The following is a 20,519-nucleotide window of genomic DNA, read 5'->3' on the forward strand; positions in this document are numbered from 1 at the left end:
AGGAAAAACTTACCGGCTGAGTTAGGCCATTTAGTGAGTTTAAGGGAGTAAATTTTATGCATTAGTTGTTGATTACCCGTGCTTATGTGGCCGACACGTTTACGAGAAAACATGCTAAGAAATCAATCATTCTTTTTGCGAAATTATTGGGTAATTTAGTGAAGATTCGGGTGGCAATCATGAAGTTATTTTGGATAATTATCAAACTAAACACGCAATTTTCAACATTATGATTAATATTATCGTATACAGTTTCTTGGGTCATCATTTCTACCAACTGCCGTTTTCTCAATAAAAATTTCTCACAATCAAGAGATTGTTTTCAATTTCGGTATATTCTTTTTTTACTTTTTACCGTATACTAACTTTTATTCATAGAAATAAAATTACTCTTATTAAATTGAGGATTGCGTATGTGTAAATAAGAGATGAATAATTTTAACTAAAAACAAATTAGGCTACGAATTGGAGTCACAATGGAGATATCCTTGAATCAAATTCCCTAATCTATAGTACTTATTATTTTTGTGTTATATGATCAATTGATGGCAAAATTATGGAATTCAATTAAATTTTGGACTAGTCCACAACTTTTTAAAACTCTTTGAAAATTTGTGAAATTTTAATTTGTATTTAATATAATTACCACAGCTAAGTTAAACAGTCTAATTTATTCATTTAATTATAAAAATATCGGCAATATATATTACATGGAAAAAATTCCAATATTTCAACAATACATCATATGTTGGCCTTGGGTATCGAATTTTTCGTTTTGGAAGAATAATTGTGAACTAGTCCAAAATTCATGTTTCATCGACTGATTTTTAAAGTTGTTTGATGCAACAGAATTCCATTAATTTCAAGATTAGCCCAAAAAATACTTATACTCCAAATTATAGAATCTCCAGCTATATATAAGCAAGACTAGCAAAATAAATTTACATAATCCGATAAAATAAATGTGTAATAAGTGCAGAGGCACAGCAGCATGATCATGATCATAATCATCATCTCATGCATAGAGTTCAAATACAAAAATGAGATGATTCAAATAAGCATTAATTTCCGGAGGCAGGATACGACGTCGTCTATTTAACGGTGACCTTTCCGGCCATGCCGGCCCCTTGGTGAGGAGCGCAGTAGAAGGAGTAAGTCCCCGGCGCCGTGAGCGTGACGGAGTACGTCTCCCCCTTGGCGTTGAGGAGGTCCTCCTCCGGCATCGAGATCTTCGACGCGTCGACTCCGGCGGGGATCTCGTCCTCGTCAAACACCACGTTGTGCGGGAACCCGGCGTTGTTCTTGAACACGATCTTCTCCCCCGCCGCGACCTCGAAGTCCTGCGGGATGAACACCAGCCCCCCGTCGTCGCTCCCGAGGGTCACCTCCAGGGCGAGAGCGTTGCTCGCCACGATGGCGGTGGCGGCCGTGGCTGCCACCGCCAGGCCGAAGTCCTTGAGGGACGCCCGCACGGACGCCCTGGGGGCGGCCATGCGGACCGAGACGGGCTTGGCGGAGGTGGAAGAAGAGGCGGCGGACTTCAAGCCGGTGAAGGATGGGATGGAGACGGCGGCGGAGGTGATGGCGGCCATTGTTTTTTGTTGGTGTTGGTGGTGGGAAATCAAGTAATACGATGGAGATGAAGTTGGGATTAAATATTTGGTGGACTTTTAGAGTGTATGGTGTGTTTTTGTGGATGAGATAAGGAATGTATGGTTGGAGAAATGGGGATTTATCTCATTGGGTCCTTTGGATAATAGTACTATCCAATATCATGAGATGTGAGGTGTGAAATAAACGAATTAAATCGAAGAGGATATGAGATGTGGTTTTCATCTATTGCACTACTTCCTAGCTTGCTACAGGTGGATTTTATTTAGAGATTTCAGCTATCAAATAACGAGTAAAGATTATTTGAATAATAGTAGTACATCATAAATGACTGATGACATTTAATAATGTCACATGTACATCGACAACACATTTTCGTGTGTGCTAGTATAAAAGACTTGTGGCATACCCACGATTTATCTAATTAAATTAAGAGTAATTGCCAAAAACAAAATCATACTCTTACATTTTGTTTGAATTCTAGTCTAACCAACAATTTCTAAAACCAGTCAAAAAAGTAAAATTTTTATTTATCCATCCCAAAATGAATTTTTTGGGTGAATAATTTCTACTCATATACACACTGATTACATTGTTATATTTAGACACAATTTAAATAACGATAAAACAAACATTTCAAAAGAGTGTGAAAATAGCCCGAAAGTGAAAACGAGCCCAAATATGATAAACCGAGTCTTACAGGAAGTAGAAGTGGAAATAGGCTCCATTTGGTAAATAAAAGTAAATTTTAAGTAGAAGCAATACCTCAGAAAGAAAAGAATATAGAAGTGATGGAAAGAAGTATAGTAGAAGGAAATTGAAACAATAGAAGAAATATATAGGGGATTAAGCAATAGATTTTTCAAGTACAAACGGGCAAAGGTGTAGTACTTAGTGGTACAACACAAATACAACATTGTGGTTTTGGCAAAAGAGTCGTACAATTCGAACAAGGACAACGTTTATTGAGAAATCGTAGTAACAATATATTATTCCCTAATAATTTCTATTTATCTTAATTATAATTAATGAACCAATTGCAAACGTGGGCAGTTCAAGGTTTTGTATAAATATATTACGAAAATTAACTTTTGGTTGATGGTTCCTCGTAAATTTATAAGTTACTCCATATATGTAGTGTTAAGGGCATTAACAACTACGTTCGTGCTTATCCGTCAGCCAACATCGTGCCGCGTACAGAGCACGTCGATTTCCCATTCCATTGTGACCCATATTTATGTTTCAACAAATAGCAAATTGCTAGAAAAAACCATAAAGTCCAGCCAAATTTTTGTTCGTCCCGCAACTTCAAAACGACATTATTTAATTGAAAAACACCAACAATATAGAGGTAATTTGATTTTTTTTTCTTGTGAAAAAACCTAACTTCATGACTTTTGCAGCTCATTTTTTTAAAGTTGCGGGACTCTAAGATTTGACCAAAACTCATGGTTATTCCCAAATTGTCTTTCAACAAAACCCCAGACATTATTTATGTGAAGAATAGAATGATGCAATACCTAAACTGGGAACTGGAGAAACCCAAGTATATTGATATATGTCGAACACTAATCTTTACACAGGTATGCTATTTATTGTGGCAACACCAAGATCACATTATCACTATCTACAAACACTATGTAACAGTAATAGAATGTCGAACAAAGTTGAGTATACAAGTCACACCTCTCATATGCCCGGAAAGATATCATCGCCCTTGTCCTCGTCAAAGAAATTGAAGCTCGTGCCATCGTTCACGTTTGGATTGAAGCTTGGATCCACATAGCACTTCATCTCGTGGAAAAGATTCAAATTGTCCACCAGCTTATGGAATAGATTGCATCCACAACACTATATCCACAAACAAGAACAAGTGAACAACACCATATAAGTGCACTTTCACCCAGTGAATCAACACCGGTATTGCCTAAAACCTATTGGTTAAAAAAGGTATAACCTTCCAACTATCAAGGATACTATACTACTAGTTACCATGTACAAGTGCTTGAATTGTAGATAGGTTTTGTGAGTATGGAGTCTGAAAGAAAGTGAATAGATCTAGGACCACAATTTAGACTTTCGCATAGTTTATATTTAGGTCCAACTCATTCATATTATGGATAGGATTATAGTTCGCCCTCTCTCACTGTAAATTGAATCCTAAAATATGGAGTATAGTGAAATCGTAGGCTTCACATCACCCCAATGTAGATACCATACCTATCGTATCGAACTAGGTAAAAAATTCTTATGCTTATTTCGATTATGTTCATGATTAACTTCTCCAAGATAATAGTGCTAGAAAATGGCAGCTCATTTGGTGCACCAACAAATTGGGAATTTTACAATTGCACCAAAAAACTTGAAGTTTGGTTAAATTCTGCCAATCGGGATAAGTTAAACTACCAAATTCTTTGCCCGGAAACAGTTGTAAATAAATTTAAACTTCATAGTTTTGTCGGCTAATTATCTAAGCTTTGGAGCAAAGCAGAATTTAACCAAAAAATTCATAATTTTTCGGGAATTTGCGATAAAAATACCTGAACGAAAACGGTGCCGTCGGTATAGGCATGTGGGTTGATCGCCCGGGTTGTGCGCTGGCCGCAGACGTTGCACGTGAAGGCCACGCGCATCCGCCGCCGCGGCGATTTAGTGAAGAGTGACCACGGGAAAGTGGACACACGTTCCATTCCCGAATCAAGGTCGGACCCGGCCGGCGACGACGGGCCTTCCATACCCGACCCGGTCGTCCATCCCCTCACGTTGGCCGCGCTCAGAACCAGCCCCATCGCCGCATCCTACAAATCCCCAAATTCGAGATTGATGAAATTTGCAGCTCAACTGTTCGACCAAATTACTGACCCAACTATTTCAACTTGAGATAACGAATCTTACCTCCGAAAGCGTATGATTTCTGAGGATTGGGACGAGCTTGAGATCGGGATCGCCGTTGCCGTTGCCGTTGCCGTTGCCGTTGCCGCTGCTGCTGTTTCTATCATCTACGGAATAAACAACATCACAATAAGATCAGAAAAATCCGATGGTGGAAGAGGGAAAGAGAGAGAGAGAGAGAGAGAGAGAGAGAGAGAGAGAGAGAGAGAGAGAGAGAGAGAGAGAAAGGTGCTGACTTTTGGCTGAGGTGGAGAAGCGCAGAGCACGCCGGGAAGAAGGGTCTCTGAATTTATCGGGGGGAAACATCGCCAGCGATACGGCGGCGGCGGGTGTGGTGGTGAGGGCCTCCATTTCTGATTAATTTTATGCGTGATTGAGTGTAGAACGCTTTTTAATTTGGGAAGGGAAGTAGGAGTATGTGATGGAGAGATCGAAGATTGAAAAGCTGAATTAGATTGGGTTTGTGAGTAGGTGGTTGATCGCCGCTTTGATCGGAGAATGAAGCTGATTTTTTGAGAGATTTTTTCTAGGAATTTTGGAATACTGCTGTTCTGATAGGAACAAGAATACTGGTTCTGATGTTGGGCTTAATTTGGGCCCAATTTAGTATGTGATTTGGGCCTCGTTTTTAATAGTAGGTGACTGATAAAACAGTACTAATTGAGATGTCTTGACCATTGACCAATTATTGGAGGGAAATGGTGGCTAAGATAGAGTGGCGATCATATAAATTGGATACATTTCAATTTTAGGTTCTTAAATATTGTGAGCTTGGAGGAATATTTTTAATTTTTCAATCGAGAAGATTCATAATGAATGTATTAACTTGCTAGATATTGTGAGGTTGGAGAATTTTTTTTAATTTTTCGCTCAAGAAGATTCACAACGAATGTATTAAAATGCTAGATGAACGTATCATTAAAGTTCGAAGACCTTTAACGCTAAAAAATCTACTTTAACTGCTAATTTCATGGTAAATGATTGATATTATGAGTACACAAAGTATATTTCAAGCACACCTCCATTAATATCACTCAAGTTTATTTTGTTAAGTTCGAAGTCCTTAAGCGCTAAAAATTCTGCTTGGTCCTTCAACTTTGAAAATCAATCGAAAAGACTATGAAATGTTGATTTGTGTGCAAGTGCAATTATCTCATAGCAAAAAAATGGTGGAAGTCGATGACTTATACGTGGATGTCAAAGGTAAATAGTTAAATGATATCGTTTATTCATAATGAAAATGACGTTGTCGTCTAACAATATGTTACTCATATTTAAAAGACTATGAAATGTTGATTTGTGTGCAATTATTTTATAGCAAGAAAAATGGTGATAGTCATGACTTATACGTGAATGTCAAAGGTAAATATTAAATGATATCGTTTATTCAAAATGAAAATGAGGTCGTCGTTTAACAAAAACATAATTAGTTTCACACATAGACGGCGATTCATAAATCATAGTAATTCATATAATTAGTTTTACAAAAACATAACATTCATTTTATTTTATTGTTTGTTCATTCACTAACAAATACTAGTAAAGTATTTAATAAAAATATAGAGAATCAAACTTGAATTTAATGCACCTGTCCCACTCTTCACTCCTACCTCTTCTTAAATGCCCATATTTCCTCCCATTTCAACTCCACCGTTATGTTCTCACTCTCCATATATATCTATATATCTCTCAACATTCTCTGTTCATCATCCTATATACCGCAAATATTAGAGATAGTGTGTGTTTCTGTGTGTGAGAGATGTTGAAATAGTCACTATGATGTTGGCTCGGCTCACTCAGAAATGACATTATATTCATCGTGACATTCAACCTTTCTGATTGAGCCGTGTCAATATCTTAGTGCGTTTTTCACTTACCATAGTTGTTCTTCATTTTGCTACCATAGTATATACTCAGCTTCTTCAGGTTTGGGTTTTACATCTATTTAATTTTGAAGAAAAAAACACAGACATATTATAGGAGAATGTATTTTAATGATTCCTCCTTCGTGGTAGTATTATTTTGGAAATTGTATACTGCTACATTTTTGTTTATTTTGCTTGAATACCATGGCTAATACAACGTTACTACTTACTGCTGATCAAAATAATGAATATATATTGATTTTTCTTAATTACAATGTTAAAACATTATTCCACCGCTAGATAAATAGTGGGCACACCTTTCTCTGTATAATTGATTTTAATTGGAAATCTATTTTACTTCATTTTTCACTGCGCTTTAAATCTATGGATTTTCAAGATATAAATGACCAAATTTCACTCTAAATGTATATTTTATGATATATTTGTGATAAAATCATACGAAAAGTTGTGATATTTTTATGGTGAATATTTATTGCTATTTTTATGGTGAATATTTGTGATAAAATCATACGAATATTAATTACCCTTTTGTCCATAAAAAAAATCAGATAATATGTGATTATTAATAACCATTAGATATTTTTATGGTGAATATGCAATTATCTCAAATGATATCGTTTATTCCAATTTATTTCTATTTTTATGGTGAATATTTATTTCAACTTTTCAACTAGTATTTGTTACGCATTTCACCTTCTCACGCACTTCCTTTATGTAGATTTCAAATTTTATTTTTTATAAAAACAAAAGAGTTAGTTGCAAAGAGTAAATGCGAGAGGTGGTATTGTTGGCACAACCATAAATGTTAAGAACAACTTACACTGCAATGATTTATGACACAAAAGAGAATCTCTGCAAAAAATTGTTTGTCTAACCTTAATAAAATAATGCAGACAAATTATCACTGTGAATATAAAACTTATTGATGGATCCGCGAATTTCTGATGTTAGTAAATGCTGGTAGAGAATGAAGATTACGACACAAAGAATTTACGTGGTTCGATTTACTGAAGTAAATCTACGTCCACGGGAAGAAGGGAGGGCAAGATTGTATTGCTTGATCTGGGATTACAGCTTACAACACAGACTTGCTATATGCTATTTTATCTCTAGAGAGCTTAACCTTTTTCTATCTGATCTAAGTTCTATTTATACATTGAACTAGGATCGTGGTTTGCAGCCCCACTAACAAGATCGTGGGTGAGCAATAACTGCTCAATAACTGCTCAATAACTGCTTCGTACCACTAAATAGATCGTGGGTATAGTGGAGGTCGTGGAGGCCTTTCATGAGTCCACTAACTCCTAGTTCGGTCGAATGCTGAGACCGAACTGCTGGACTTTACCGATCAGCTCTTGCCGATTTGAGAGGAGAGCTTGACTGGTCGGCTTTTACCGAGCTGTAGGCTGAGTCCGAACTCTTTGGTCGTGCCGAACTCTTTGGTGCCGAACAGATACTCTTTCTTGGGCTCTGGGCTGATGGGCCGTCACTGTTATTGGGCTTACGACACAAAGAATTTACGTGGTTCGATTTACTGAAGTAAATCTACGTCCACGGGAAGAAGGGAGGGCAAGATTGTATTGCTTGATCTGGGATTACAGCTTACAACACAGACTTGCTATATGCTATTTTATCTCTAGAGAGCTTAACCTTTTTCTATCTGATCTAAGTTCTATTTATACATTGAACTAGGATCGTGGTTTGCAGCCCCACTAACAAGATCGTGGGTGAGCAATAACTGCTCAATAACTGCTCAATAACTGCTTCGTACCACTAAATAGATCGTGGGTATAGTGGAGGTCGTGGAGGCCTTTCATGAGTCCACTAACTCCTAGTTCGGTCGAATGCTGAGACCGAACTGCTGGACTTTACCGATCAGCTCTTGCCGATCTGAGAGGAGAGCTTGACTGGTCGGCTTTTACCGAGCTGTAGGCTGAGTCCGAACTCTTTGGTCGTGCCGAACTCTTTGGTGCCGAACAGATACTCTTTCTTGGGCTCTGGGCTGATGGGCCGTCACTGTTATTGGGCTTGCCATTAGGGTTTAGTTCGTACCCCATCACTACCCCCCCCGAAAAGCGAAGTGAATCACTTCGGCGAGGTGAGTCACTTCGGCATTCTGGATAACGGTAAGGGGGAGGCTGACGTCAGGGGACGTGCCTTGCATTAAATGCGACAGTAAAATCAGGCCGTTGAATCCTGAAAAGGTGGGATTCGAAACGGTGCGACGATCTTGAAATCTTCGCCGAATCTGATAAATACCTCCTTTCTTCATCATTGAAGCACTTTTGCTGTTGCGTCTTCTATACTCTCTCTTTCTCGAGAAATTTTCTTCCGCTTTCAAGAGCTTCCTCAGACTTTCTTCACCTTCAAAAAGTAAGAAAAATGTCTTCTTCTTCTTCTTCGGAGTCGGGTAGCGTTAGGAGAGGCGGTAAGGGGTCTTCTGGCCGGAAAGAGTCCGGGGAGAAGACCGTAGAGTATTTCCATAGTATTTTGAGTAAGGATACTGTGATATCCCTACCCGAAAAATACTTTTTTCCTGGGGGGAAGGCGGTGGTACCTGACGGTGATCATAGGGCTGACTCCCCGCCGGAGGGGTACGCCACCGTGTACGAGGCCTGCTTAGAATGCGGGCTTCGTTTCCCCCTCCCTTCTGCCTTTATAGATTTACTAGATTTTTTTCAGCTTCCTTTAGGCCAAGTGACTCCGAACTCTTGGAGGCACTTGTCGGCCTTCGCTGCCGAACTCCGTAGGTTAGGAAGGGATTTGTCTTTGAAGGCGATCCTTAAATTCTTTCAATTTAAGAGGAAGGGGTCTTGGTTTTACTTGATCCCTTTACAGCCCTTTAGGGCCTTTTGTAAAACGAAGTGGCCGAAGTGGCAAAATCGCTTCTTCTACTATGATAGGACCGCGGCTCCTAGTTTTCCCTGGAGAGGGCCGGAGTCCGTTATCCGTCATCCTCGGCCTGAACCGTTGGACGAGCTCGATGGCGAGCTCAACAAGATTCCCATAGTTAGGAAACAATACACGGAGTCTGAGCTCGTCAAGGGCGACGTCGTGTTCGACATCTCGTCTTCGGACGAAGAGGCCGAGGGTGAGGATTTCTCTTTATCTTTATGCTCTACTGCTTTAACGAAGAAAATCTGACTTTGCTTTCTTGCTTTTTGGCAGTGTACATGCTGAATAAGGCTAGCCGCAAATCTTCGGAGTCCAAGGAGCCGGCGAGGCCGAAAACCACCAGCTCGGCGTCTGATGCCGAGAGGACTCCGAAAAGGCAAAAAACCTCTTCGGATCCGAAGAAGCCGGAGTCGACTTCGGCAAAGGGGAAGGGGAAGGCCCAGAAGCCCCCGAGAGCGCCAGAGAAAGATGTGGTCTTGGCGCCTCCTTCGGAACATATCTGTGAGCCGTTTTTATGGCCCACGGACTTCGCCGAGGTGAATTCTCTTCTTGATTTTCTGGCCTTGCTTTTTTCCTGTATTTTTTGTGGCCCCTTTGTTGACTTTTTTCTTTATCCATTTTCAGAGGAACGATATGCTCTCCAAGCTCGTCGCCGTCGAACTCTCCAAAGCGTCCAATGACTATGCTGAGATGCAGAGGAAGTTGGCGGCTGCTTGTCATCGGGCCGAACAGGCTGAGGCTAACTTTGAGAAAGCCAGAGCTGCTAGGATTTCGGCCCAGGATGAAGCTCAGTTTGCCAAAAACCAGCTCGTCATCCAGCGAGAGCAGACGAAACGGAGGGATGCTGCCGCCGTGGCTGCCCAGGGGGAGGCTCTCCGTGTTTACACGGAGAAACTCTTTTTGAGCAGCCAGTTCTCGGCCTTTGTCGGTAGTCTGGTAAGGCTAATTGCCGATAAGGGCGAGCAGGGGGCCGACGTCGTGCTGCCTCTGTACAGCCGAGAGATAGCAGCTCGGCTTCAGAATCTGCCGCTCCTTGAGGAGCTCGCTTCATCCTCGGTCCTGCTTTCTGCAGACCGAGTCCGGAGTTGTCGAGCTGATCGGGACGAGAACCTGGAGGCTATCTTTGCCTCCGTGGGACCCGTTTCACCCGCTTCGACTTACAACGGAGAGGGTGAGGCCGAGCCGCTGGAGCTGGAGGCCGAAGTCGAGCGGGCCGGGCATCCGGAGAAGGAAGCCGATCAGGAGGCGGAGGCGAGGCCGGCAGGAGGCGAGGCCGAGGCTGAGGTAGCTCAGGAGAAAGAAGCTGAACCAGACCAAGGAGCCGGAGACGAAGCTGGTGGAGTATGATTTCGTCTCCCTTCTCTTAGTCTAGTTTCTTCCTTGTAAAATGGCCTTGAAGCCCTCTTAGTGTAAAAATTTTCCTTGTGAATGAAAAATTCTCTACACTTGTCTTCGTATAGCTTTTCGTACTCGCCTTTATTCCTGTTGTATTTTACTATCTGCTCGGTACAGCTGCCGAACTAATATAGCTGCTTTGTACTCAAGGAGATGGAGATACTTCACTGGAAACGGCTGTACTCTTCGGCTTTAGACGAAGCTGAGAAAAGAGCTATAGCCGATCAGACGAAGAATGACGAGCTTCTGGCTCGTTTAGTGAAGCTGGAGGCCGATAATAAGGACTTAGAGTCCGATAAGAAGGATCTGGAGGCCGAGCTGAATACGACCATTGCTGAGAGGACTGCGTACGAGGATTACATCCGTGTGCGCGGGGGAGTGACCATATCAGATGTTCAGAGTCGAGTTGACGAACTGTGGGAGGAATATCATGTACTCCGGAGGAACAATGCGCTGGAGAGCTCGGCTTGCCAACAAGTTGTGAAATCATTGCGGCGCTGGGCTTCTCGGTACAACATTGTTCTTTCTCGGCGCCCCTCCATAGAAAGATTCCTTCGGCATATCGTGCCAACAGATGCTCGCACTCCAGATCAAACCTCTGGTTCCCTTGTTCAAAATCCTACTCCCAGTCAACAACGAACTCCGGAACAGCCGGAAACGTCAAGACGAGAACGGGCTCAGGAGCAACCGGAATCGTCAAGACAGGGACGGACTGAAATTCGCCGAGGAGTTGTGACTATGAGCGAGCAAGATCAGCAGATGCTTATTGCAGAGACTCTTCATCGCCGAGGTGTTAGGACTTCTCGGGCTCGGGGAAGAGGCGTTGGGTCGAGGATAGCATCTCGTCGACCTGCTTATTCTTCATCTGCTCGGAACAACCGAACTCGGCTTCCAGAGGATTTTGCAGATAGGTGGCTTAACTTCAGCAACCCTGGACAGTAGAATAGTCCTTTGTAATAGCGTAACGCCATTTTGTAGGGTAGCGGAGTTGTATGCCGAACAAGATTTGAAAAATGAAATTTTGTTTTCGCTTCTAACACTGTATTTACAGCTTAGCGAAAAAATTTCATCGTACTTGTCCTCGGTCTTATGAAGTAAACTTCTTTGACCGGACTTGGTCCTTGGTCTTATGAAGTAAACTTCTTTGACCGGACTCGTCTTTGGTCTGATGAAATAAACATCTTTGACCGGACTCGTCTTTGGTCTGATGAAATAAACATCTTTGACCGGACTCGTCTTTGGTCTGATGAAATAAACATCTTTGACCGGACTCGTCTTTGGTCTGATGAAATAAACATCTTTGACCGGACTTGGTATGTGTTCTAATTTGGCGATTTGCCGCCGGGATCGAACTTTCCCTTGTCCTAATTCGGCGAGTTTTATCGCGTGGATCGGACTTTCCCAGTTAACCGAAGTGGTCTTATGCAGTAAACCTCTTTGACTAGACGTGGTCGTCCCCGGTCTTATGAGGTAAACTTCTTTGACCGAACTTGGTCGTCCTAATTCGGCGAGGTTCATCGCGTGGATCGGACTTTCCCTTATTGCAGTTCGTTTCAGACGAAGTGCTTATTTCTTAAGCCGAATTGTGGTCTTGTATCTTCCTGAGAAGCTTGGACTCACAATCGTTGGCTTATTGCAGTTCGTTTCAGACGAAGTGCTTGTTAAGCTGAATTGCGGTCTTGTATCCTCCTTGGAAGCTTGGACTCACAATCGTTGGCTTATTGCAGTTCGTTTCAGACGGACTGCTTGTTAAGCTGAATTGTGGTCTTATATCCTCCTTAGAAGCTTGGACTCACAATAGTCTTTAATAATCGATCTAAAAAGGGGATCAGTCTTTAAAGAACGATATACCTTGGTACCATTTGTAAGAGACGACAAGCACATAGAGACAAAACACATAAAAAAAAATGAAAAAGATGAAAGAAAAAAAACTTTAAACTTTTTATAAAACGACAAGTAAAAGGTGCAAGTAAGAAACAAACAAATAAAAACATATACCCCTATGACCGAACTAGACACGAGACGGACTGACCGGACTGTCTCTTACAAGTGGAACTTCTTGAGGTTGGAGATGTGCCATGTTCGGGGTACTTGTTCTCCTGACATGTGAGTCAATTTATAAGACCCTTTGCCGAGGACTTCTGACACCCGATATGGACCCTCCCATGTGGGTTCGAGTTTGCCCAGCTTTTCTGCTCGGCTTACTTCGTTGTTTCTCAAGACGAGATCTCCCACTTGAAATTGAAGCTTTTTCACCCTTTGGTTATAATACCGGGCTACTTGCTCCTTATACTTGGCTGCTTTTATGCACGCCAATTCTCTTCTTTCTTCGGCGAGATCTAGTTCTGCTCTCAGTCCGTCGTCATTCATTTCTGAGGAGAAATTTAGAGTTCGGGGACTGGGTACGCCGATCTCCACCGGAATTACGGCTTCAGTGCCGTACACCAGACTATACGGAGTTTCACCGTTGGAGGTTTTGGGTGTAGTTCGGTAGGACCATAGGACTTGAGGGAGATTTTCTACCCATTGTCCTTTGGCTTGTTCTAACCGAGCTTTTAACCCTTTCACCAGAATCCGGTTCGTTACTTCCGTTTGTCCGTTTGCTTGGGGATGGGAGACCGAAGTGAACCGCTGTTGAATGTTCAGCTCTTGGCACCAATTCTTGAACGTCTTGTCGGTGAACTGAGTCCCATTATCCGAGATGAGGATGTGGGGTATGCCAAATCGGCACACTATGTTCTTCCAGACGAAGTCCAATGCCTTTGAGCTCGTTATCGTAGCTAATGGTTCAGCCTCCACCCACTTCGTGAAGTAGTCCACGGCAACGATAAGGAATTTCATTTGCCGAGGAGCTTGAGGAAGTGGTCCCACTATGTCTATGCCCCATTGCATGAAAGGCCAAGGGCTTTGCATAGTGTATAGATCGGTCTGCGGCATCCTTGGGACATTTGCATGAATTTGGCACTTCGTACACTTCTTGACGAGCTGCACTGCCTCTTGTACCATGGTTGGCCAATAATATCCCCATCTCAGAACTTTTGTAGCTAAAGCTCTGGCTCCGATGTGGCTACCGCACGATCCTTCATGAACTTCTCTGAGGATGTAGTCCGTCTCTTCTGGTCCTACGCACCGCAACAACGGCTGGAGGTAAGACTTTCTAAAGAGGACTCCTTCATGAAGTTCGTACCGAAGTGCTCGGCACGTGATCTTCCGAGCTTCTCTCTTATCCTCGGGCAATTGTCCTTGATCCAGATACCGCAAGATCGGCGTCATCCAGTTCGGCGAGCTGGATACTGAATGTACCTCGGCTTCATCAATGCTTCGATGCATTAATTCTTCCACCTTTGAGCTCGGATCTGAGGCCAACTTACTTAAGGTATCTGCTCGGCTATTTTCCGCTCTGGGAATGCGGATTATCCGAAAATAGGAGAAACTTCGGCTGATGTTTTGCGCTTTGTCCAAATACTTCTTCATTCTCTCGTCACGAGCTTCACTTGTACCCAACATGTGATTTACTATGACTTGTGAATCACAATGGACTTTGAGAGATTTGACGAGCAGACTTTGCGCTAACTGGAGTCCGGCCAGGAGGGCTTCGTACTCGGCTTCATTATTAGTAGTGGGGAATAGAAACCGAAGTGAGTAGGTTACCTCGTGTCCGTCGGGAGCGACAAGTAAAATACCAGCTCCACTTCCCATTTTGTTTGAAGCTCCATCTACGAATCCGCTCCAGCAGTCCGGCGGCTCTACTTCGGATTCCAAGGGCTGTGCTAGCTCGGCATTGGCAGAATTCTTCTGTTCGGCAATAACAGGAATTGCTTGATCGAACTTTGCTTCTGCAAGAAAATCTGCCAAGGCTTGTCCCTTGATGGCTTTCCGAGGTAGATATTCAATTGTGTGCTCTCCCAACTCTATAGCCCACTTGGCGATTCTGCCTGATGCTTCTGGTTTGGTCAACACTTGCCGAAGTGGCAGATCAGTTAAGACGCATACCTTGTGAGCATAGAAGTATGGCCGCAGTCTCCTTGCTGCATTTACTAATGCCAGAGCAATCTTTTCCAGAGGTTGATACCTGGTTTCTGGACCTCTTAATGCTCGGCTTGTAAAATAGATGGGAAGCTGCTTTAGGCCTTCTTCTCGTACAAGCACCGCGCTGATGGTTTGATCCGATGCCGCTAAGTATAAGAATATTACTTCGGCTTCGGTTGGAGCAGAGAGAATAGGAAGCTCGGCTAGGTAACTTTTGAGCTCGTCAAAGGCCTTTTTCTGCTCGGCTCCCCACTCGAACTTTGGTGCCTTTTTCAACACCTTGAAGAACGGCAGTTGCTTTTCGGCTGCTTGGGAAAGGAATCGATTCAGTGCGGCTAGACATCCGGTTAGCCTTTGCACGTCATGTATGGACTTCGGCATTGCCATGTTCTGAACGACTTGAACTTTTGAGGGGTTTGCCTTGAGTCCGTCCTTTGAAACCCAACAACCCAGAAACTTTCCCGAATCTACCAAAAAGGTACACTTTTGGGGATTAAGTTTGAGGTTGGCTTTCTTGAGCACGTTGAGAGTGGACTTGAGGTTGTGCTCGTACTCCGAAGTGCTTTTGCTTTTGACGACTATATCGTCAACATACACTTCGACCTCCTTTCCAATCAGGTGCCGAAAAAGCTTGTCTACCATCCTTTGATAAGTGGCTCCGGCATTCTTTAAACCGAATGGCATCTTTTTATAAGCGAAAATGCCGAAATCAGTAATGAAGGCCGTTTTTGAAGCGTCAATCTCATCCATTAAAACTTGATGGTATCCCTTGTATAGATCAAGAAAACAAAAAATTTCAAAGCCTATCAAAGCTTCTACTTTTTTATCTATGTTCGGAAGGGGATAGCAATCTTTGGGACAGTGCTTATTTAGATCGGTGAAATCTATGCACATCCGCCATCCTCCTTCCTTTTTCTTGATCATGACAGGATTGGCTACCCACGAAGGATACTTCACTTCGAATAACACATCCGCCTTCAATAATTGACGGACTTCGTCATGGATGACTTGACTTCGTTCTGCCGCAAAGAGTCTTTGCTTCTGTTTTATCGGCCGGACTGAAGGATCAATATTTAACCGATGAGTGATTACCTCGGGGGGCACTCCGGTCATGTCCAACGGAGACCATGCAAAGACGTCTTTATACTCCTTGAGGAGCTGGATGGTTTTTTCCCGAAGTAGGGGCGTTCCCGCGAAACCGATCTTAACCGTTCTGGATGGATCGTCTTCGTACAGCTGAACTGTCATCGAGTTCGGCTCCGGTATGACTTCGGTCATCGCCTCTGACTCCGGCTGCTGTGATTGCTATGCTTGGTGGTGCCGATCTGACTGCTCGGCACTTCTAAGCGCAATTTGCAGACATTCCTTTGCTCTCTTTTGGTCACCTCGGATGACCGCTATCCCTCCTTTAGTAGGGATCTTGATGGTGAGGTGATAGGTGGAGCAAACGGCCCGAACTGTGTTGAGCCAGTCTCTTCCCAGGATGACGTTGTACGGGGACCGAGCTTTCACCACGAAAAACTCAATCATCGTACTGGAGCTAGTAGGCGCTTTCCCCACCGTGATCGGAAGGCTGATAATACCTTCAGGGCGGGTGTCCTCCTGGGTGAAGCTCTTCAGGGGAAGCGGAGCCGGACTGAGCCGAGCTGGATCCACTTCTAGTTTGTCGAAGCACTCTTTAAAAAGAATGCTAACCGACGCTCCTGTATCCACAAACACCCTGTGGATCAGTTTGTTTGCCACTCCGGCTTGGATGACAATGGCGTCTTGGTGAGGAGAGATGGCCGGGACGGGATCAGCAGCCGAGAACGTAATCACTTCGTCCTGCTTCAGCCTTTTATGCGTTGGCTCCTCTCGATTGGAGCCTCTGCGTTCTGACTTTAGGGACGACTTGGTCTTCCCGGCAGGGAGCGCGTCAATAGTCTGGATTACTCCATCATATTGCGGCTCGTCATCGTCTTCGGGATCCGGCTGCCTTTTCGGATCCTGAGGAGCGCAGTTCGCACCACTCTGCTTTTTATTCTTCTTTGGCTGCTTGCTTCGGTATTTTTTCAATGTCCCTGCCTTCACAAGAACATCGATACCTGCAGCCAAGTTTCTGCACTCCTCAGTATCGTGACCGTGGTCTTGATGGTAGGAGCAGTAGCTATCCTGTGGTCGGCGCGCAGCTGATTTCGTCATCCGCTTTGGCTTTTCGAATAGGTCAGAGTGCAGTTCGAAAATTTCCGCTCTCGGCTTGTTCAGCGGTACGAACTGGGCGGGCGGCTTCTCGGGATTGAGACGAGGTCCCAATCTGTCTTGCACCGGAGCCCTTTGAATTCTTTCAAATGGAGTCCGGCGAGGATGCCCCTGATCGCTATGATCGGGCTTCCTTCTGTCTCCTCGGGTCGATGAGCTGTCTAACGACCGTTTGCGACGGTCTGCCTCATCGGCCCGGGAGTACTGGTCCGCAATGTCCCACATTTCCTGAGCTGTCTGCGGACCGCACTCAACGAGCTTCCTGTAGAGAGCTCCGGGCAGGATTCCATTTTGGAATGCCGAGATGACAAGCAGATCGTTGAGATCGTCTACTTGCAGGCATTCTTTGTGGAATCTTGTCATAAAGTCGCTGATTTTTTCGTCGCGACCTTGACGAATGGAAAGCAGCTGAGCCGAAGTGATTCGGGCTTCCGCTTTCTGAAAGAACCTCCTGTGGAAGGCATCCATTAGATCTCGGTAAGATCTGATGCTGCCCTGGGGGAGGCTATCGAACCACCTTCTCGCGTTCCCGATGAGCAGCTCGGGAAACAGCTTGCACATGTGGACCTCGTTGAGACCCTGGTTCGCCATGTTATATTGATAGCGCCCCAAGAAATCGTGAGGGTCCACGAGCCCGTCGTAAGTCATCGACGGAGTTCGGTAGTTCTGTGGTAGGGGAGTTCGGGTGATGTCGTCCGAGAACGGAGTCTTCAGTGCTCCGTACACGGCGAATCCGATATCTCGTCGGTATGGAGGAGATTGAGTTCTCCTGTGATTCCGGTACCGAGGAGGAACAGGAATATGTCGGGGTTGAGGATTCTTCTTCCTGGAAGACACGGCACTACTGCGGTAGTGACTTTCTTGTGCGGAGGGAGAAGGAGAATCCGCCGATTTCGTCTCCGGCTGCTTTTGGCCTTTTCGCAGGAAGGTTAAGAATTCCTCCTGCTTCGCCGCCAAAAACTGCTTGACAGCCTCATTCAAATCGGGCTGCTGGGAAGACTCAGTGGGACGATTTTTGGAGCGGCTTGTTCCTTCGCCATGAGAACTGGTGGTGGATTTATCCCTAGGCTGTTTTCCAGACCTATGGGATGGATTGGCTTCCTCCTGGTTCTCACGGGCAGGAATACGGGTACTCTGCGATCTGGTATGCATTTTTTGGGTGGAAAAAATGGATCAAAAATTCGCTTTATCACAAATTTTGTTCTCTGTTTCCCACAGACGGCGCCAGTGATGGATCCGCGAATTTCTGATGTTAGTAAATGCTGGTAGAGAATGAAGATTACGACACAAAGAATTTACGTGGTTCGATTTACTGAAGTAAATCTACGTCCACGGGAAGAAGGGAGGGCAAGATTGTATTGCTTGATCTGGGATTACAGCTTACAACACAGACTTGCTATATGCTATTTTATCTCTAGAGAGCTTAACCTTTTTCTATCTGATCTAAGTTCTATTTATACATTGAACTAGGATCGTGGTTTGCAGCCCCACTAACAAGATCGTGGGTGAGCAATAACTGCTCAATAACTGCTCAATAACTGCTTCGTACCACTAAATAGATCGTGGGTATAGTGGAGGTCGTGGAGGCCTTTCATGAGTCCACTAACTCCTAGTTCGGTCGAATGCTGAGACCGAACTGCTGGACTTTACCGATCAGCTCTTGCCGATCTGAGAGGAGAGCTTGACTGGTCGGCTTTTACCGAGCTGTAGGCTGAGTCCGAACTCTTTGGTCGTGCCGAACTCTTTGGTGCCGAACAGATACTCTTTCTTGGGCTCTGGGCTGATGGGCCGTCACTGTTATTGGGCTTGCCATTAGGGTTTAGTTCGTACCCCATCACTTATTTTATGTATGATGTATAAATTAATAATACTCCACTATTGCTAATTTTGCTCAGATATTATTTGCTCATATATTATTTATAGTATTATAAAAAATGTGTTGTGATCAATGTCAAACCCTTCTTAAAGACTGAACTAGAGACCAAATATCATTCACCCATTAATCACATCTAATGGTTATTAATAATCACATATTATCTAATTTTTTATTGATAAAAGGGTAATTTTGGAAGATCAAATCTCTCTTTTTGCATCCTTCCTTCATCTCACCGCTGCCTTCCCTTTACGACGCCGCTGTTGTCTCGATTTAAATTTTGTAAAAAGGTTAAACAAATTCATAGTAGAATGAATTAATAATCTACTGAAATGAAGTAATTAACTATTGAAATTAAGTAATAAAGAATAAATACTTCATTTTGATCGATTGTTACACAAAAACGTTTTGTTTTGCTTTCATTGAGAGTTGAAAGCAAGACATCCGGCTTACTAAACGGGTGCTGAGGTGCTCTAACCAAATGAGCTATGAAAGCTTTTAGTCACTAAATTGATGTGTCCTTTAGAAGTCTTTATTTATTAGAATATGAATGCCAATTACTACTATAATTTATGATTTCATTCAGTTCGTTATATTAGGGTATACTGCACAATGTTACAAAATACACACCGACCGTATTTTAAGGATTTCTATACAAACACAATGTTAAAATACTTCGAAGGTAGATTACAAGGCCCAAAAGATTAAATTGAGATGTAAATATTTCATGTGACTAGGCCCATGATTATAAACGAGCCCAGCCAAACAATACGAGCCTCAAACTTATTTCCTCATATAAAAGAGTCGAGTATATGAATGTTGATAACATATTAATTAGGTCAAGTTCTAATTTATTTTGCAACTTTAATAATTAGCCTGAAAAATTATAAAATTTGGGTCTGTTCGCAACTATCACACGGCGAAAATATAATTAGGCCTATATGCATTTTTTATGTTTGTCAATCAAACGGCATCGTTTAACTCACCGATAGTTACATCAAGATATGATTCTCCGACTGTCATATCAAACGAAATTTCATCAAAAAAATAGTTGTAAATTAATTGGAAACAAATTCAAATTTCCTTATTTTTCTAGCTTATTTTTAAAGTTAGTGTCAATTGTGGAGTATTAATTAAAATACATATTGTCATTTTGATCCATTCTTCTATAAAACTCTCTTTTTATTTTTCTTATTATTAATAATCAGACGTTATATTTGTTAACTCATTTAAGTACTCCCTCCCTCCGTCACAACTAAATTGATACACAACTTTTGGACATCGAGATTAAGAAATTGTGTTGAATATAATAAATGAACGTAAAATAAAATAGGAGATAGAAAAAAGTAAGAAAAATAAGAGAAAGTAAAGTATGTTATGGAATAAAGTAAGGGTGATTGGTTATTTTGTTTTTTTATTAAAAATGACTTAATTTTATTGGGATGTTAAAAAAAAATACGAATCAACTTAGTCACGACGGAGAAGTACATTAGGGTTTAGGAGTAAGTTTTAAACCCATTTTTCACATTTCTTACGGCAAAAACATAGAAAAGCAAAACTCCAATAGGATGAAGTAGTTAACATTTTTGCAGGAACAAGGATGATACTATGAAAGAGAAGAAATAAACATCGTGTATTGGAAAATGAAGAGGAAATCTAGAACGATATGGAAGAGAGAAAATATATTGAAAAGACGAGTC

At 42.7% G+C, this 20,519-nt stretch overlaps 2 protein-coding genes across 2 annotated transcripts; both read right to left on the minus strand.

Annotated features, from left to right (window-relative positions):
- Positions 1-896: 896 nt before the first annotated feature.
- On the minus strand, positions 897-1,717 carry LOC121807359 (plastocyanin-like). The gene has a single exon (XM_042207579.1). The coding sequence runs from the start codon at positions 1,590-1,592 to the stop codon at positions 1,092-1,094; it is 501 nt and encodes a 166-aa protein (XP_042063513.1). The 5' UTR covers positions 1,593-1,717; the 3' UTR covers positions 897-1,091.
- A 1,427-nt stretch (positions 1,718-3,144) lies between these two features.
- Positions 3,145-5,045, minus strand: LOC121806361. Its single transcript, XM_042206373.1, has 4 exons — positions 4,740-5,045; positions 4,507-4,610; positions 4,152-4,409; positions 3,145-3,462 (listed from the first exon to the last, which is right to left on the minus strand). Exons 1-4 carry the CDS (start codon positions 4,852-4,854, stop codon positions 3,301-3,303), a joined length of 639 nt encoding a protein of 212 aa, XP_042062307.1. The 5' UTR covers positions 4,855-5,045; the 3' UTR covers positions 3,145-3,300.
- Positions 5,046-20,519: the final 15,474 nt, after the last annotated feature.

This window comes from Salvia splendens, chromosome 6 (genome assembly GCF_004379255.2).
Source record: "Salvia splendens isolate huo1 chromosome 6, SspV2, whole genome shotgun sequence".
In the NCBI taxonomy this organism is placed as follows: domain Eukaryota; kingdom Viridiplantae; phylum Streptophyta; class Magnoliopsida; order Lamiales; family Lamiaceae; genus Salvia; species Salvia splendens.

Bases quoted from the DNA above. Each gene is read 5' to 3' on its own strand.
- LOC121806361 (XM_042206373.1), bottom strand. From the start codon at position 4,854: ATGGAGGCCCTCACCACCACACCCGCCGCCGCCGTATCGCTGGCGATG. The intron at 4,611-4,739 runs GTCAGCACCTTT...TTTATTCCGTAG, and splicing joins CTTCTCCACCTCAGCCAAAA to ATGATAGAAACAGCAGCAGC. The intron at 4,410-4,506 runs GTAAGATTCGTT...GGGGATTTGTAG, and splicing joins GAAATCATACGCTTTCGGAG to GATGCGGCGATGGGGCTGGT.
- LOC121807359 (XM_042207579.1), bottom strand. From the start codon at position 1,592: ATGGCCGCCATCACCTCCGCCGCCGTCTCCATCCCATCCTTCACCGGC.